Below are 19,410 nucleotides of genomic sequence, written 5' to 3'. Positions count from 1 at the left end.
GGAAGGGCTACTTTGTAACACTTAGGGACAAAAGTAGATCTCATCTGAAGCCTGTGGTTGGTTAGAACAGTCTGGAGCAGTAAATGGGAAACAAACTACAAAATTCTACAACTACTGACTACTAAGTATATATCAGACACTGTTCTAGGTACTGGGGTTATAAGCTGTGAACAAAACTTAGTTCTTGCCTTATTGAATTTACATTTTAGGGGAATGAGGAAATGCAGTGAATAATTACATAAAGTAATATGAGGTAGAAATGTGGTCTGGAGAAAAAGCAAGTTAAGGTGGTAGAGCATAAGGGGAGTTATGAGAAATAAATTAATTTTCTGAATAAATTAAATATAAATACATTTATTAAGTAACAGATACTTGTAGAAAATTGAGTTACAATTGTTTCTCTGTATATGCATGAGATTAGTTCCAGGAGCCCCCTATGGATATAAAAATTTGTGGATGCTCAAGTCTTATATAAAATGAAAAATATTTGCATATAACCCATGTGTATTCTCCCTACCATTGACATTAAGTCATCTCTAGATTATTTATAATGCCTAATGCAATGTCCATGCTATCTAAATAGCTAGACTGTGTATTTTTAAATTTGTATTATTATTTATTGTTGTAGTATAATTTTTTTAAAAACTTTTTTTCTGAATATTTTGCAGTCTGAATTGGTTGAATTTGCAGATGCAAAACTTGCAGATACAGGGCTAACTATATGTCAGAAGAAGGGCTTTTATTCTTTTTTCTTTTTTTGGTACTTTCTGTGGTTAGTGCCTTGTACATAGTAGAAACTTGTGTAGAAAGACTTGATATGTTAAGCCGTCAATACTACCTAAAATGAGCTACAGATTCAAGACAGTCCCCATCAGAATTATAAAACTTTGCTGCAGAAATGTAAAGACCAATCCCCAAATTTGTATGGAATTTCAAGGGGCTTCAAATTGCGAAAACAACCTTAAAAAAGAACAACAAAGTCAGTACTCAGGCTTCCCAGTTTCAAAACTTATCACAGAGCTACAGTAATCAAAACAGTGGTACTGGCATAAGGATAGACAGAGATCAATGGAGTACAATTGAGTCCAGAAATAAACCCATACTCTTTTTTTTTTTTTTTTTTTTTCTGAGACAGAGTCTCGTTCTGTCACCCAGGCTGGAATGCAGTGGCAGGATCTTGGCTCACTGCAACCTCTACCTCCTGGGTTCAAGCAGTTCTCCTGCCTCAGCCTCCCGAGTAGCTGGGACTACAGACGCGTGCCACCATGTCTTGCTAATTTTTTGTATTTTTAGTAGAGACGGGGTTTCACCGTGTTAGCCAGGATGGTCTTGATCTCCTGACCTCGTGATCCACCCACCTCGGCCTCCCAAAGTGCTGGGATTACAGAAAACCCATACTTCTATGGCTAAGTAATTTTTTGACAAGGATCACATGTTCAGTCAATTGCAAAAACAGTTAAATAAGGAGAAGAAATAAAAGACATTCAAATTAGAAGGGAAGGAGTAAAACTATCTCCATTTAAGAATGACCATTTGTCTTTTCAACAAATAATAATGAGACAACTGGATTTCCACATACAAAAGAATGAAATTAGATTCTTACCTTACATTATATACAAAATTTAACTAAAATGGATTAAGCGGCTATATATAAGAGCTAAATCCATAAAATCCTTCAGAGATACAGAGGCAAATCTTCATGAGCTTGGACTTGGCAATGGATTGTTAGATATGTTACGAAAGGGATGAGCAATGAAGGAAAAATTGATAAATTAAGCTTCATAAAAATGTAAAAATTTTATGCATCAAAGGACATTATCATGAACATGAAAAGACAGTGTATAGAGTGGGAGAAAATATTTGCAAATCATATATCTAATGAGGATTTGCTATCCAGGATTATGTAAAGGACTTCTTAAATTCAACAACAAAAAGATAAGCAATTCAATTAAAAAAATAGGTGATTTGATTTAGTGTATCCTCAAAGAAGAAATACAATACTGATGGTTGTTGATATGGTTTGGCTGTGTCCCCACCCACATCTCATCTTGAATTGTAACTCCCACAATTCCCATGTGTCATGGGAGGAACCTGGTGGGAGGTGATTGAATTATGGAGGCGGGTCTTTCCTTGGCTGTTCTCATGATAGTGAAGGAGTTTCACGGGATCAGATGATTTTAAAAACGAGAGTTTTTCTGCACAAGCTCTCACTTTGCCTACTGCCATCCACATGAGATGTGACTTGCTCTTCCTTGCCTTCCGCCTTGATTATGAGGCCTCCCCAGCTATGTGGAACTGTGAGGCCAATAAACCTCTTTCTTTTGTAAATTGCCCAGTGTCAGGTATGTCTTAGCAGCTTGAAAATGGACTAATACAGTGGTCCTGGCATTCTGGGGAGTATCTTATCTTTTGAGGCTGTGGCCATCTGTTGGCTTTCTGGAACTGGAGCCTCTGCAGTATACCTTGCTAGTCTTTTGTATTTGAAATATTACTCTGAATACATCTGTGCTTCCTAAAGGAAATAAGAGAATTTGCATGTATTCATTAAGCCATTCACACATTTATTAAACAATATATTGAATACCTATGAGGAGCCAGGCCCTATTCCTAGACACCGATGAGCCAAACAAAGTTGTCCTTATGCAGCATACGTTCTAAGGAAGAAAGACAATAAACCAAAAAAAGTAAATATATACCTTTTCTAGTTGGAAACAGTGCTATGGAGAATGTAAGGCAGAACTGTAAACGTGAGAAGGGGAGGGAAGGTATATATTTATCTGGTGGTGAAGAAAAGACTGTCAAGTAACATTTGATAAGAGACTTCAAAGAAGTGATGTGAAGTGATCCTTCAGATATTTAAAGTAAGAGTGTTCTAGAACAGTCTTAGCAAGTACAAAGGTTCTGCAGTGTGAGTATATGTTTCATTTATGGCAAGGGGAGGCTCAGGGTATCTAAAACCCAGCAGGTGTGACTTGGAGTAAAACCCTTAATTCCACTGAGTTTTTTTTTTCCCCCAATTTTAAAGATGGAGGTAATGATATCTGCTTTTCTGGATTGTTGAAAGAACTCAAGACAGAATATAGCCACTACTAGCACATAGTGGGAACTCAGTACATAGCAACTATTATTATTGTCATTACTATTATTGTAATTAGATACAGCCTCAGTGAGGAAGAAGAGAGTAGAGGGAGGACATCTGAACCCTGAGCCCAGTAGTTTAGCTTCTAATCTCTGCTTTTCTTCAGTTAATTATTGGCCCTTGAGTAACATTGAATGTTGCCAGATTCAAATTTAATCAAATATAAAGTAAGGGTTTTGGATTAGCTGAGAATTCTGAATAGCTATGACATACAGTAGTTGCAGAAATTGTGGTGGTTTAAATAATTCAGTGCCCTTGAGAAATGGTACCATTTTTGTAAAACCTGTGGGGTCTGGAATAAAGATCCATTTCAAGCAAGCTGTTAGAACATCTGCTTTTATTTCCTTGTTACAAGAATTTTGTGATACGTTGTCAAACTCAGATTTTATCTTTTTTGCTCAAGTTGCTGTGAAGAACTGTTAAATCAGTTAATTTTTTTCTCACTTCTACTTTGAACAAAGAAAAGGAAAATCAGTGTCGTGTTAGTTTTCCATGCGCAATGCTGTTACTAATCAGCGGTATATCTTAAAATCTTGCTTTAGAATTTAGGGAAGTAATGCATTTGCCATACAGTTCATGTCCTAAAGCTCATAGAACAAATCATCGGACCATTTCTCTGAGATTGATTGCTGATAAAATTTTTAAAATATTGATTGAAATATAGTTCTAATCTAGTCGATGTGGCACAAAAATTCTAGAGACAAATATACTACAAAGAAGACTCTTGACAGTCATCAGGGAAGGATACTAGGAAATAAAATAGAAAAAAGCGTGAGTGCATATACACACAATCATGCCTGCTTGAGGCGATGTCAGATAGGAATTAATTGCTCCAAATGAATCCCTTTGTAAATATCTATTTTGATAAGGTGCTTTTATTAGTTGGTGGCCCCAGTAAAGGTCTGCTGTCATTACTGTTATTTGTATTATTCTTCCTCTTGAAGGCAAGACTTTATTTCAGCTTAGTTAAAATTATTAATATTTGAGATGACATTTCTAAATTATTAAGAATTCAGTGTTGGTATCTTATAAAAATTTTGCATTTATGAATGTTAAATAAATGTCGGGTGCTAATATGAATACAAAATCTCATTCACTAAAGAATTTTTGAAACATTTGTTTTAACATAATACAGAAAATAGTGTTGGGGTAAATGTAGGTAGAGTTGCTCTGAGAGAGGTGTGTGTACATTATATTTGTATGAATACATTTAAAAATGTATTTGAGTGTATCAATGTGTTATGCTTTTTCTCATTACTCTTAGGGTGTGTCTGATTGTGTACCTGTCTGTGTTACACACCTATGTGTGTTTATGTTTGTTGGGAATTCATAACTTAAAGGGTTTTTCTAGTTAACATTTTAGGTGTTTTGAGGTATGATGTAAAGAGATGCAAATTCTAATTTCTTGTGAGGTAAGGAGATTAAAGAACTTATTTTTCTGTTTCTTTTCCTATCCTTTGTTTATTTTACATAGTTCAGTAGCAAATAAGGTCTATATTTAAAGAGCCATTAGATAGTAAAAACCACTGTTTCTTTTTCAAACGTTTATTATAGCCAATTTTTAACATTTAACCAGTTTTTTTCAGAATTAAAATTTTACTAATAATATTATATTTGTATGAAATGTTACAGATTGCAAAGTGTCTTCGTATATGTTTTTCATTTAAGTATTAACTGTTAGCCCTCTGTGATGATGGTGATAAGCACTTTTATTATGAAGATAACCCTCTAAGGCTAACATTTGTTAAAGGACTTAGAATAAGTAGAGAAACCACTCTATCTCCACACCTTTTTTTTCTTACCTCATGGTAGTATTATGGACTTGACAATCTTGCAAATATTTGTCTGAGAAGATTTTGTTGTTTTTGTGTAGCCATGATTTAAAAACATTCAGACAGTATGGCAGGCTATAAACTGAAAAGCAAAAGTTCCCTCATTCCCACTGAATCCCCTGCCATTTCCTAGTCCCATTCTTCAGGTAAAAAACACTGCTATGCTTTTTTTAGTACCCTTCCAGGTTTTTTATATGTGTGTATATATATGTGCACATGCTTTTGTGTGTGTCTGTGGGCGTGGATAAGCCTGTATGTGCATATTTTTCACCAAGTAACTATCTGTTTTTTGCAAGTTTGCTTTATTTTTACCTAATATATCTTGGATATTTTAGAGATGTGTTTTAAAAATAAATACATGCTATCAAATATCAGAGATCAATTTGTTTATATTTTAAATATATTTCACCTTTATCCTTTAAGATTTTTATATTAAATGTTTATTTGAGAAACAGTATAAAAGGGTTATGATATGAATTAACAAAACATGTATAGTACATCTACAAAACATGTACATTACATTAAGTATTAGTGTTTTACCTGTCATGTGAAGTGTTTTCTGCTATTGAAATACATTTTAAATAGGTATTCATTAAAATAGAATAGAACTACACTAGTTAATTAGTACCTGTCAGATAACAGAGGTTGTTAATAATGGTGAGTCAAGGTTTCTTGCTTTTAAAATATAATGATGTGAAGACCGAGGTCACATTTACTTTAAATTATTTCTGGATTTAAAACCCAGAAATGCTGATTATTTGAGGGTCTAATATACCCATTTATTAAAGTATCAAGGTTGAAGATTGTTCCAACCCAAAGGTAAAACTTTTTGCTTAAAGGAATGAGTTTTCTCCAATTTGATTCTTAAACCCTTCTTTGCCATTTGCTTGTTTGCTTAAGGGTAGCGTTGTATTTGAATACAATAATCCTAAAACACTAAAATGAATTTTAACAAGATTTTAATCCTTGCTTTGGTAGACTAATGTGATATATTTTGCAGAAATACACATGCTGTAATTAAGCCTTCCTCTGTATGAGACATTTTTTGTTTTAGTTTTCATATTTTAAAGTCAGTTTTAACATTTAATATGTGGACATGAAATATGAGGAAAGACTTTTCCAGAGTATTCTGAAAGTTAAAAAAAATTACCCCAAAACTGTCAAAAATAAAGACACTTATTAATACCTTTTTTCTCCCCGTATCCCTGTTAAGAGTTAGTTCTGAAAGAGGAATTAGAGTGGTGCCTGTCTTGAAAGTCAGGAGATTTGGCTTCTTGTCTTGGTTCATAGCTAATTAACTGTATGTGACCTTAGATCATTTATTTATTCTCCCTGGCCCTTATTTTCTTATCTGAAAAATGAAGATGTTTGATTACATGGTCTCTAAGGTCCTTTTAAGTTCTAAAATGCTAACAGTCTATGAAGTAAGTTTTGTAGTAGTTGTACAGTTTATTTTAAGATTCGTGAAGGTATACTATCTACATATGTATGAATATTAATATCTTTGATTATTTATTTAGTTGTCCAAACATGTGTTAAATGTTTTTGTATTCTATGATAGATGTTGGAGATATAGCAGTGAATAAGACCGTCATGGACCTTGCCCTCATAGAGCATAGTGTCCCCTGGAGAATAATTAAACAATTATTACATAATTATTTTATCCAGATATGATATGTAACTATCAATATTGAATAGTAGAATGAGAAGAGTAATGGAAAAATGATCACAGGGATACTTGGGTTATAGATTACAAAGAGAGAATAGCATATACAGAGGCCTTGAGCAAGCATCTTGGAATATTTAATGAATTTTGAGAAGACAGAATACCAGAGTGAGTCACACAATATGTGGCTGATGTGGCTGATGAGATGGGTAGGGGTCAAATCATACAGTGATTTGTAGGCAATTTAAGAATTTTGGTTTTTAATGCTAACATTATTCACATACATTACTTCCAATTATGACCTTGGTATTACTCAACCCAGTACATGCAAATGCTCATGAAATACATTTTTATAGAGAAACATTTTCTGTCAATCACTACACTATCAATGCCGTCAGGTCCCTGGTTTCTGCCTGTACCCTTACTCTTGAAAAATGTTTTAAAATATGGTAACCTAACAAGATTTGTAAGGTCAATATAGGAAAATTATTTAATGCTTGTTAAAGTCAAATAAGTGTTTTTCATTTTGGATTATTGTTATTTTATATTTTCAATGCCCTTTTCTTGCCCACTAAGTGTAATAACTTGAGAATTTCTGAGGTATTATTTGTTAAAAATTAGCAAACTAATACACGAGTCTTGTAGTTTATGCTATTATTTGCCTGTTGATTTGCTTATTTCACCACTGACTGTTTCCTTTATTAGGAGGTACTAACATATAAAAACCATATTTGTTAATATGCAAATAAATAATCTGATATACTTTTTAAAATACATGTTTAAAGCTTTGGTTTTTTAAAAAATACTTTTTAAAAGAAGTTTTAAGTTCACAGCAAAATTGAGAGAAAGTTAGAGAGATTTCCCTCACAGTCTCTACCTGCAGTTATGCATAGCCTCTTCTGCTATCAGTGTTCCCTCACCAGAGTGGTATTACAGTTGGTGAACCTGCAATGACATCATTATCACTCAGAGTCCATGGTTTACATTAGGGTTTACTCTTGGTGTTGTACATTCTATGAGTTTTGAAAAATGTATTTTGACATATATCTATCATTATAGTACCTTATAGAGTATTTTCCACTGCCCTAAAAATCCTCTGTGCTCTGCCTATTCATCCTTCCCTTTCCCTAACTTCTGGCAACCTCCAGTCTTTTAGGTAGAATCATACAGTATGTGGCCTTAATTTTGTGGGGGGTGAAGCAGTTAAGTTAATTGTTGATTTTTTGAAGAACACTTCTTGTTGTTAAGAAGACCTTTACTGACTTCATTTTTCTTCTCTGAGACTGGTTTGCAGTAAATATTCTATTTGGCTATACTAAACAGGGAATTGTTTAATGACAAGGGAGCTCACTCTTTGTAAGGCAATGTGACAGGGATGACAGGTAGTACAGACACAAAAGGGAAATGACCCATTTGCTAATATTGAAGTATCTTAAATTAGTTTAAAGATTTCAGTGATTCCAAATGTGTTTTTAGTTTTATAACTCGTATATGCATTGATAAAGCCTTCTCACTTTTTGTAGCATAGTATTTTTTCTCCAGGCTGGTCTCCTAACTTTCTTCACCCAATTGAGTTAAACATCTGCGGTATGTCAGAATATACTCTTGGCACAGATCTAGGTAATTCCAATTCTTGTTTGAATGGCTTCAGTATGCTCTTCTCAGAAGCTTAGAACACCCCATATAAAATCTCATTTTCAATTCGATCTAATGAGTGTTTATACAAACTACTATTACCTGTTATATATTTTTCTTATCCTCTGTGTACTTGAATGTTTTAAAAGCCATTATGATTCGTAAATTCATGGAAACTGGATCCTAAGAGCCATTTATTTTTTCCCTCTTTGTTTAGTTCTGTACTTCAGTTTTTGCCAGTGTTAATTCATTAATTCACCAGATATTTGTTGAACACTATGAACAGAAGCCTCTGGCAGCCATTTATATGAAATATACACATGAATAAGACATTATTTTATTTTATTTTTTATTTTTTATTATACTTTTAAGTTCTAGGGTACATGTGCACACCGTGCAGTTTTGTTACATATGTATACATGTGCCACGTTGGTGTGCTGCACCCATTAACTTGTCATTTACATTAGGTATTTCTCCTAATGCTATCCCTCCCCCCTCCCCCCACCCTACGACAGGCCCCGGTGTGTGATGTTCCCCACCCTGTGTCCAAGTGTTCTCATTGTTCAGTTCCCACCTATGGGTGAGAACATGTGGTGATTGGTTTTCTGTCCTTGCAATAGTTTCCTCAGAATGATGGTTTCCAGCTTCATCCATGTCCTTAGAAAGGATATGAACTTACCATTTTTTATGGTTGCATAGTATTCCATGGTGTATATGTGCCACATTTTCTTAATCCAGTCTATCATTGTTGGACATTTGGGTTGCTTCCAAGTCTTTGCTATGGTGAATAGTGGCGCACTAAACATATGTGTGCATGTGTCTTTATAGTAGCATGATTTATAATCCTTTGGCTATATACCCAGTAATGGGATGGCTGGGTCAAATGGTGTTTTCTAGTTCTAGATCTTTGAGGAATCACGACAGTGTCTTCCACAATGGTTGAACTAGTTTACAGTCCCACCAACAGTGTAAAAGTGTTCCTATTTCTCCACATCCTCTCCAGCACCTGTTGTTTCCTGGCTTTTTAATGATTGCCATTCTAACTGGTGTGAGATGGTATCTCATTGTAGTTTTGATTTGCATTTCTCTGATGGCCAGTGATAATGAGCATTTCTTCATGTGTCTGTTGGCTGCATAAATGTCTTCTTTTGACAAATGTCAGTTCATATCCTTCACCCACTTTATGATGGGGTTGTTTGATTTTTTTCTTGTAAATTTGTTTAAGTTCCATGTAGATTCTGGATATTAGCCCTTTGTCAGATGAGTAGATTGCAAAAATATTCTCCCATTCTGTAGGTTGCCTGTTGACTCTGATGGTAGTTTCTTTTGCTGTGCAGAAGCTCTTTAGTTTAATTAGATCCCATTTGTCAATTTTGTCTTTTGTTGCCATTGCTTTTGGTGTTTTAGTCATGAAGTTCTTGCCCATGCCTGTGTCCTGAATCATATTGCCTAGGTTTTCTTCTAGGGTTTTTTTTTTTATGGTTTTAGGTCTAACGTTTAAGTCTTTAATCCATCTTGAATTAATTTTTGTATAAGGTGTAAGGAAGGGATCCAGTTTCTGCTTTCTACACATGGCTAGCCAGTTTTCCCAGCACCATTTATTGAATAGGGAATCCTTTCTCCATTTCTTGTTATTGTCAGGTTTGTCAAAGATCAGATGGTTGTAGATGTGTGGTATTATTTCTGAGGGCTCTGTTCTGTTCCATTGGTCTATATCTCTGTTTTGGTACCAGTACCATGCTGTTTTGGTTACTGTAGCCTTGTAGTATAGTTTGGAGTCAGGTAGTGTGATGCGTTCAGCTTTGTTCTTTTGGCTTAGGATTGTCTTGGCAATGAGGGCTCTTTTTTGGTTCCATATGAACTTCCAATTCTGTGAAGAAAGTCATTGGTAGCTTGATGGGGATGGCATTGAATCTATAAATTACCTTGGGCAGTATGGCCATTTTCATGATACTGATTCTTTCTATCCATGAGCGTGGAGTGTTCTTCCAGTTGTTTGTGCCCTCTTTTATTTCATTGAGCAGTGGTTTGTAGTTCTCCTTGAAGAGGTCCTTCACATCCCTTGTAAGTTGGATTCCTACGTATTTTATTCTCTTTGAAGCAATTGTGAATGGGAGTTCACTCATGATTTGGCTGTTTGTCTGTTATTGGTATATAGGAATGCTTGTGATTTTTGCACATTGATTTTGTATCCGGAGACTTTGCTGAAGTTGCTTATTAGCTTAAGGAGATTTTGAGCTGAGACGATGGGGTTTTCTAAACATACAATCATGTCATCTGCAAACAGGGACAATTTGACTTCCTGTTTTTCTACTTGAATACCCTTTATTTCTTTCTCCTGCCTGATTGCCCTGGCCAGAACTTCCAACACTATGTTGACTGGGAGTGGTGAGAGAGGGCATCCCTGTCTTATGCCAGTTTTCAAAGAGAATGCTTCCAGTTTTTGCCCATTCAGTATGATATTGGCTGTGGGTTTGTCATAAATAGCTCTTATTATTTTGAGATACATCCCATCAATACCTAGTTTATTGAGAGTTTTTAGCATGAAGGGCTGTCGAATTTTGTTGAAGGCCTTTTCTGCATCTATTGAGATAATCATGTGGTTTTTGTCTTTGTTTCTGTTTATATGATGGATTACGTTTATTGATTTGTGTATGTTGAACCAGCCTTGGATCCCAGGGATGAAGCCAACTTGATTCTGCTGCTGGATTTGGTTTGCCAGTATTTTATTGAGGATTTTAGCACTGATGTTCATCAGGGATATTGGTCTAAAATTCTCTTTTTTTGTTGTGTCTCTGCCAGGCTTTGTTACAACGATAATGCTGACCTCATAAAATAAGTTAGGGAGGATTCCCTCTTTTTCTGTTGATTGGAATAGTTTCAGAAGGAATGGTACCAGCTCCTCTTTGTACCTCTGGTAGAATTCGGCTGTGGATCCATCTGGTCCTGGACTTTTTTTGGTTGTTAGGCTATTAATTATTGCCTTAATTTCAGTACCTGTTATTGGTCTATTCAGGGATTCAACTTCTTCCTGGTTTAGTCTTGGGAGGGTGTGTGTCTAGTAATTTATCCATTTCTTCTAGAGTTTCTAGTTTATTTGCGTAGAAGTGTTCATAGTATTCTCTGATGGCAGTTTGTATTTCTGTGGAATCAGTGGTGATATCCCCTTTATCATTTTTTATTGCATTTGTTTGATTCTTTTCTTCTTTGTTAGTCTTGCTAGCAGTCTATCAATTTTGTTGATCTTTTCAAAAAACTAGCTCCTGGATTCATTGATTTTTTGAAGGGTTTTTTGTGTCTCTATCTCCTTCAGTTCTGCTCTGATCTTAGTTTTTTCTTGCCTTCTGCTAGCTTTTGAATTTGTTTGCTCTTGCTTCTCCAGTTCTTTTAATTGTGATGTTAGGGTGTCCATTTTAGATCTTTCTTGCTTTCTCTTGTGGGTATTTAGTGCTATAAATTTCCCTCTACACACTGCTTTAAATGTGTCCCAGAGATTCTGGTATGTTGTGTGTTTGTTCTCATTGGTTTCAAAGAACATCTTTATTTCTGCCTTCATTTTGTTATGTACCCAGTAGTCCATTCAGGAGCAGGTTGTTCAGTTTCCATGTAGTTGTGCAGTTTTGAGCAAGTTTCTTAATCCTGAGTTCTAATTTGATTACACTGTGGTCTGAAAGACAGTTTGTTATAATTTCTGTTCTTTTATATTTGCTGAGGAGTGCTTTACTTCCAACTATGGTCAATTTTGGAATAAGTGCGATGTGGTGCTGAGAAGAATGTATATTCTGTTGATTTGGAGTGGAGAGTTCTGTAGATGTCTATTAGGCCCGCTTGGTGCAGAGCTGAGTTCAAGTCCTGGATATCCTTGTTAACTTTCTATCTCTTTGATCTGTCTAATGTTGACAGTGGGGTGTTAAAGTCTCCCATTATTATTGTGTGGGAGTCTAAGTCTCTTTGTAGGTCTCTAAGGACTTGCCTTATGAATCTCGGCATTCCTGTATTGGGTGCATATATATTTAGGATAGTTAGCTCTTCTTGTGGAATTGATCCCTTTACCATTACTTAATGGCCTTCTGTGTCTCTTCTGATCTTTGTTGGTTTAAAGTCTGTTGTATCAGAGACTAGGATTGCAACTCCTGCTTTTTTTTTGTTTCCATTTGCTTGGTAGATCTTCCTCCATCCCTTTAATTTGAGCCTATGTGTGTCTCTGCGTGTGAGATGGGTCTCCTGAACACAACACACTGAGGGGTCTTGACAATTTATCCAATTTGCCAGTCTGTGTCTTTTAATTGGAGCATTTAGCCCATTTACATTTAAGGTTAATATTGTTATATGTGAATTTGATCCTGCCATTATGATGTTAGCTGGTTATTTTGCTCATTAGTTGATGCAGTTTCTTCCTAGCCTCAATGGTCTTTACAATTTGGCATGTTTTTGCATTGGCTGGTACCAATTGTTCCTTTCCATGTTTAGTGCTTCCTTCGGGAGCTCTTGTAAGGCAGGTCTGGTGGTGACAAAATCTTTCAGCATTTGCTTGTCTGTAAAGGATTTTATTTCTCCTTCACTTATGAAGCTTAGTTTTGCTGGATATGAAATTCTGGGTTGAAAATTCTTTTTTTAAGAATGTTGAATATTGGCCCCAACTCTCTTCTGGCTTGTAGAGTTTCTCCTGAGAGATCCACTATTAGTCTGATGGGCTTCCCTTTGTGGGTAACCTGACCTTTTTCTCTGGCTGCCCTTAACATTTTTTCCTTCATTTCAGCCTTGGTGAATCTGACAATTATGTGTCTTTAGGTTGCTCTTCTCGAGGAGCATCTTTGTGGCGTTCTCTGTATTTCCTGAATTTCAATGTTGGCCTGCCTTGCTAGATTGGAGAAGTTCTCCTGGATAATATCCTGGAGAGTGTTTTCCAATTTGGATCTATTCTCCCCATCACTTTTAGGTACACCAATCAAATGTAGATTTGGTCTTTTCTCATAGTCCCATATTTCTTGGAGGCTTTGTTCATTTCTTTTTACTCTTTTTTCTGTAAACTTCTCTTCTCAGTTCATTTCATTCATTTGATCTTCAGTCACTGATACCCTTTCTTCCACTTGATCCAATCAACTACTGAAGCTTGTGCATGCATCATGTAATTCTTGTGCCATGGTTTTCCACTTCATCAGGTCATTTAAGGTCTTCTCTATTTATTCTAGTTAGCCATTCGTCTAATCTGTTTTCAAGGTTTTTAGCTTATGTGCGATGGGTTCAAACATCCTCCTTTAACTTAGAGAAGTTTATTATTACTGATCTTCTGAAGCCTACTTCTGCCAACTCATCAAAGTTATTCTCTGTCCAGCTTTGTTCCATTGCTGGCGAGGAGCTGTGATCCTTTGGAGGAGAAGAGGTGCTCTGATTTTTAGAATTTTCAGCTTTTCTGCTCTGGTTTCTCCTGACCTTTGTGGTTTTATCTACCTTTGGTCTTTGATGATGGTGACCTACAGATGGGTTTTTGGTGTGGATGTCCTTTTTGTTGATGTTGATGCTATTCCTTTCTGTTTGTTAGTTTTCCTTCTTACAGTCAGGACCCTCGGCTGCAGGTCTGTTGGAGTTTGCTGCAGGTCAACTCCAGACCCTGTTTGCCTGGGTATCACCAGCAGAGGCTGCAGAACAGCAAATATTGCAGAACAGCAAATGTTGCTGCCTGATCCTTCCTCTGGAAGCTTCGTCTCAGAGGGGCACCCAGCTGTGTGAGGTGTCAGTTGGCCCCTACTGGAAGGTGTCTCCCAGTTAGTCTACTCAGGGGTCAGGGACCCACTTGAGGAGGCAATCTGTCCATTCTCAGATCTCAAACTCCATGCTGGGAGAACCACTGCTCTCTTCAAAGCTGTCAGATGGGGACGTTTAAGTCTGCAGAAGTTTCTGCTGCCTTTTGTTCAGCTATGCCCTGCCCCCAGAGGTGGAATCTACAGAGGCAGGCAGGCATCCTTGAGCTGCAGTGGGCTCCACACAGTTCAAGCTTCCCAGCCGCTTTGTTTACCTAGTCAAGCCTCAGCAATGGTGGAAGCCCCTCCCCCAGCCTCGCTGCAGCCTCACAGTTCAATCTCAGACTGCTGTGCCAGCAATGAGCAAAACTCTGTGGGCATGGGACCTGATGAGCCAGGCATGGGATATAATCTCCTGGTGTGCAGTTTGCTAAGACCATTGGAAAAGCACAGTATTATGGCAGGAGTGTCCCGATATTCCAGGTACCGACCGTCATGGCTTCCCTTGGCTAGGAAAGGGAATTCCCCGACCCCTTGCGCTTCCCCAGTGAGGCGATGCCCTGCCCTGCTTCAGCTCACACTCCGTGGGCTGCACCCACTGTCCAACAAGTCCTAATGAGATGACCCCAGTACCTCAGATGGAAATATAGAAATCACCTGTCTTCTGCGTGGCTCACACTGGGAGCTGTAGAGTGGAGCTGTTCCTATTCGGCCATCTTGGAATGATCTCCATTACTTTCAGTCCAAGGAACTTACAGGACTTTAAGGGCTTTAAAGGCATTAAGAAAAGTTTGTAAATAACATACAAAGTGAAAAATGCTAAAACGCTGTATAGGAGAGTTTAGAGGAAGGTAGAATTACTTGTTTCTGAGAGAGAATCTGTGATAGATTCTACCAGGAAGAAGAAGGCTAGACTTTGAAATATAGATTAGGTCAGATATGTACAGATGGGAAACATGTCATTTATTTGTAGCAGTGGCTCAAAATAAATAAAGAATATATGTGGAAAAGCACTATACTTATAAGAGGATCCAATTTGTCTAATATTGAATGGGAAGTATGTGGAAATAAAACAGGCAGAGTTGCTTGGGATGAGATCACTGAAGGGCCTTCAATGCAGTTTTTATATGTATATTCAAATATAAATCCATGTTTATGAATATAGTAAATGCATTTTAATTAAAAAAGACTGTGATTGTTATTTCCATGCTGTTGAATATATGCCAGAGGAAGGGTTGTAACTTTTTACTGAATTGTGTGTAGCTACTGTTAAATTCAGAAAAATTTTTCTTATGAATGCTGATGTCCAGCTTTTAGTCATTTATTCTTTTCAAAATTTTTCTTCATGATAAAAGAAATACATACATAGTCTTTTTAAAAAGTTTAGAATCTACAGGAAAATAGAAAAAAAAATGGTCATCTGTACTCCAACATTTGCATTTGGTGTATAATATTTACTTTTGAAAACATTTTTAAGTGGAACAGAGGATAACAAGAGGTAGGTTTTTTTTCTACTTGGATAATTTAGAACTGATAAACTGTTGGCTTCCCTACTTCTGTTTATCTTCCGGTGTTAGTTTGATAAACAACTTTAAATCTTTGACTAAAATCTCAAGTTTTCATTTAATCAGAATGTATTGGTTTGAGGTCACTTGAAAACAGAGTGTATACTTCAGTTTGTAAAACTGAAAAAAGGTAACTCAGTTGTTATTTTTATTCCAGAAACATGTTCATTTTATTTTTTTAAACTGCATAAAAGGTTTCAGAGAGATATAAAATCTTCAGTAAGAAGAAAAATTTTCTCCCATTTAACTATGAAGAGTTGTGATAATTTGGCATTATCAGCATACACTCAGTTATGTTTGCAATCTCATGTGAAGGAAAAAACGCAGGAATTGCAGAACTACAACACCTGGTTAGGGCAAGAGATTTTTAGAAAAGGCAACATAAGGTCTTTCGTTTGATTCATAGACAGTTTGTTTTGGGAGGGCCTGCTTTGTGCCAAGTCCTGTAAATACAGAGCAGAATTAGAAATGACAACTATCTTCAATATGCTCTCAGTCCAATTGTTAAATCTGAATAGAGGATTGTGGGAATCGACACCAGGCCCTTGTATGTGCAGAGCACACTGTGGTAATGCAGAAGACTTCCACTTGATAGAGTTTTAAATTATTGAAGGAAGATGACCAAAAGCCCAGACATTTTGGTGTATGTTAAGGTTTCGTTGTTAAAATTAAGGGAGTAAGACAATGAAAAATATATATGCAGCAAGGCAAAACTCTTTTAGTATTTCTGTTTTAGTATTTGGAAAATAAGAAAAGGAAATTTAAAGAATGAGAGAGGAAGGGATAAATGGAGAATGGCTTCTTACTACTGTTACAAACCTAAGTAGAAAGAAAATATCTTTGTTCTTATTAGTATATAAATGGAAATTTCTTATTATGTCCATGCCCTGTATTTGTATGCACATATATTAGTTTTGTAATATGTGGAGTTTTTGCACTGTCATGCCTTTCTCAATGTAGTTTCTCAACTTTGAGATTTAGTTTCATTTAAATTCCATCCTTATTACTATTGGAACGTCTGAGTTTCACTACATAAAACTTTCTTAGTGATTTAGCATTTTCCTGGTCCATGAAGTGGGACGTTATTGTCATCTGTGGCTATATTGTAGCTGTAGATGTTGAAGATGTTTTAGAGGAAGTGGTAGTCTAAATAATGTATTCGGCAAGTGTTAAACAAGTTTAGGTTAACCAGTTTTCTACTTTATAGAGGTAATTTTTATTCTAAACATAATATAAGTAAGGATTTATATGACATTCCAAATTATACGTATTTTGGTGATTGATTCAAAAACTTTTTTTTTTCTATGTAGGACACCATTGCAGTGGCTAGATTTATTGTTTTTTTAGCTTCTTCATCTACAAGCAGAGATGGTAAACCTTGCATATTTTTGAAAGCATTTGAAGACCTCAAATCAACTGTTTATGTAAGTATGTAGCTTTTATTCTCTAATTATATTGCAGATTTAATGAGCTAAAGTGATGGGATTGAAAGTATTTCTGTAAATCTGCAGATAAACTACTTGGTCTGACTAAATTATTTTAATTGAATATTTTAAGTTTAAAAAATAGAAGTTTTTTTTTCTTGGTTTTATTTTTCGAATGACAAGATAGAAAAGGGAATTCCTTTATATTTAATAAATACTTATTAATGAAACTTACAAAACCGCACAGACATTCTAGACTGGATATTCTTTGTGATTATACCATCAGGCACTTTGTTCTACGTGATTTCACTTTAAATTAATCAACTACCCCTCTTTAGGTAAAACTGATTTTTTCCTTCTCCTACTTTATTGGTTGTGAAGATGGCCTTCCTCTCCTTTCCTCTTTTAACACCCTACCTTCCACACACACACTTGAAAACTGCCTTTTTAGTCAAGGCTATTAGGTAGAATTGGGCTAAGCCAAAAGCTTGCAGGCCAACATCTGCCTGTTTTTTTCTAGTATGCACAAAGGTACTATAAGCACTGGTGGTGGCTCTGCTTGATATTAAAATTAATGAATTAGGCTGGAGATGGGTAAAATTTGCAGTTAGAGTGATCACTGAAGCACTTCCTTATTTATTTTTTTCTTTCTGAAATCATCTAAGGTTCTATGCAGGAAAAATTTTATCAGCTCTGATTTTCCACTTCTATTGGACTGATAGGAGTTTGCATTCTTTTACATTCTATCCTGAGAACTGAATATTGCTGTGCTTCAGATTTAATCTGTAAGAACACTAATATTTTAATAAAGTACATTTTCATTTGACCTTATATCTTTGCCTTTTTTTTTTAAGTTTCTGTAGCTTAGACAACTTTGCACATTTCACTTTTAATTTGTAAGCCATAACTTTATGTCATCCTAGTGAATTTGAATATTTTACAAGTAAGTGTGTACTTTTACTACAACTAAAAGCATGTAATCACATTGGAGGTTATCTGTATACAAATAAGTTCTTTCTTTTTTTCCTTCAGGTTTATGTCAAATCTTTAAGAGATTTTTCTACAGAATCAATGTCTTTGGTAAGATGATATTCAGTTTAATTTAGAGTATTACACCTATACCTGTATATGCCACACACATAGATACATGTGTATGTATATTCAGTCCACTTTGTAGTCTGATATTGATATATTATCAATACACTGGAAAAACATAATCTTTACTTTTTTATAGCTGATAATGTTATATTAGAGTTATATATTTTACCTAGTAATCAATATCTGAATATTCTGTTGTCTGGAATATCTGCTGATATTTTGTGTAAGCTATACATACACAAGAAAAATAAAATAAGTTTTTACTGTATGAAGATCCTTAAATTTTTGTTTTAAACCATAGGCAAATTCATTTCTTTTTACATTAGCTTGTATTTAACCAGACAATTATGTGCTGAATTATATAATTGAACAAATTATATAATTTTAAGTAGTTTTCTTATACTTATGATACATTTCTTTTTAACCATTTTTTCCCACTATTTTATAGCATAGATATAGCTATAGGTTCCTTATAGCAATAGGAAGATGCCCATTCCCATTTTTACAGATAGTCTACTTGTAGCCGAGTGAAACTGGAAAGAAGGTGTTAATAATTTATTGGTATAGTTTAATATGATGTTTATGTTCTACTTATGTTTTTGAACCTTTAGTTTCAAATGGACAGAATTCAGGAACTGTTTCTAGTTGACAATGACTGTAGGACACAGTTACTAAATTCTGAGTATTAGTATAATTAATATTTTTGGGGGAACTGTTACCAATAAAAGAACTGATGTACTTTTTGAAAAGTGTGAGTTAGCTCTGGTATTAGTATTTCCCAAAATTGTTATAAATTGTTTAATTTAAAATATTTGATATATCTGCGAACCTGTAAATAAGGCGGGAATAAATGAAAAAGCCACTGAACTTTGCAAAAATATTTTTTCACAAAGCCTAGGTATTGTAAGTTAAATCAGGCATAGATCTATTTGACTTTATTTTCCTGACTCATCAAAAGATGCTCGTTTTTACATTTCTACATTTTTAAACTGAGCATGGATCTTGCAGTTGATATCAAGAAAACGGAGTTACTGTTTTTGAGTTTCTTGTTTTCCTGAAAAAGTGTATTTTTTCGAGAATATAGTATTAAAAGTGTAGTCTGTGAGGACCAGGGTGTTTTTAGAATTTAGAAAATAGAGTATTTGTTTTTCAGTGGTAGAAAGTTTGCTTTTCAAGTGACTCAGGGTAATCATTTGATCTTGTATTGTCTTCAGGATTTAAAAGCTTTACTAGCCCACTTATGTGATCTGAAGGCCCAATATAAACGATCCCCTATATTTTTATTCAACCTAATCTTGTCATTACCTTTG

General features: G+C 35.3%; 1 protein-coding gene across 5 annotated transcripts in view; it reads left to right on the top strand.

Annotated features, from left to right (window-relative positions):
* The window catches only part of POT1 (protection of telomeres 1), a 118,291-nt gene that overhangs the window by 14,941 nt on the left and 83,940 nt on the right, over nucleotides 1-19,410 (top strand). For all 5 annotated transcript variants that reach the window (XM_003815460.6, XM_008968450.4, XM_055115360.2 and 2 more), the window contains exons 4-5: nucleotides 16,889-17,002; nucleotides 18,035-18,082. In XM_003815460.6, the coding sequence (XP_003815508.3) occupies nucleotides 18,074-18,082 (9 nt within the window). In that variant the 5' untranslated portion in view covers nucleotides 16,889-17,002; nucleotides 18,035-18,073. The remainder of the gene's footprint in view (nucleotides 1-16,888; nucleotides 17,003-18,034; nucleotides 18,083-19,410) is intronic.

Source organism: Pan paniscus, chromosome 6 (genome assembly GCF_029289425.2).
Source record: "Pan paniscus chromosome 6, NHGRI_mPanPan1-v2.0_pri, whole genome shotgun sequence".
Classification (NCBI taxonomy): Eukaryota; Metazoa; Chordata; class Mammalia; order Primates; family Hominidae; genus Pan; species Pan paniscus.
The sequence above is the reverse complement of the archived record's forward strand: the minus strand, read 5'-3'. Positions and strand labels throughout refer to the sequence as shown.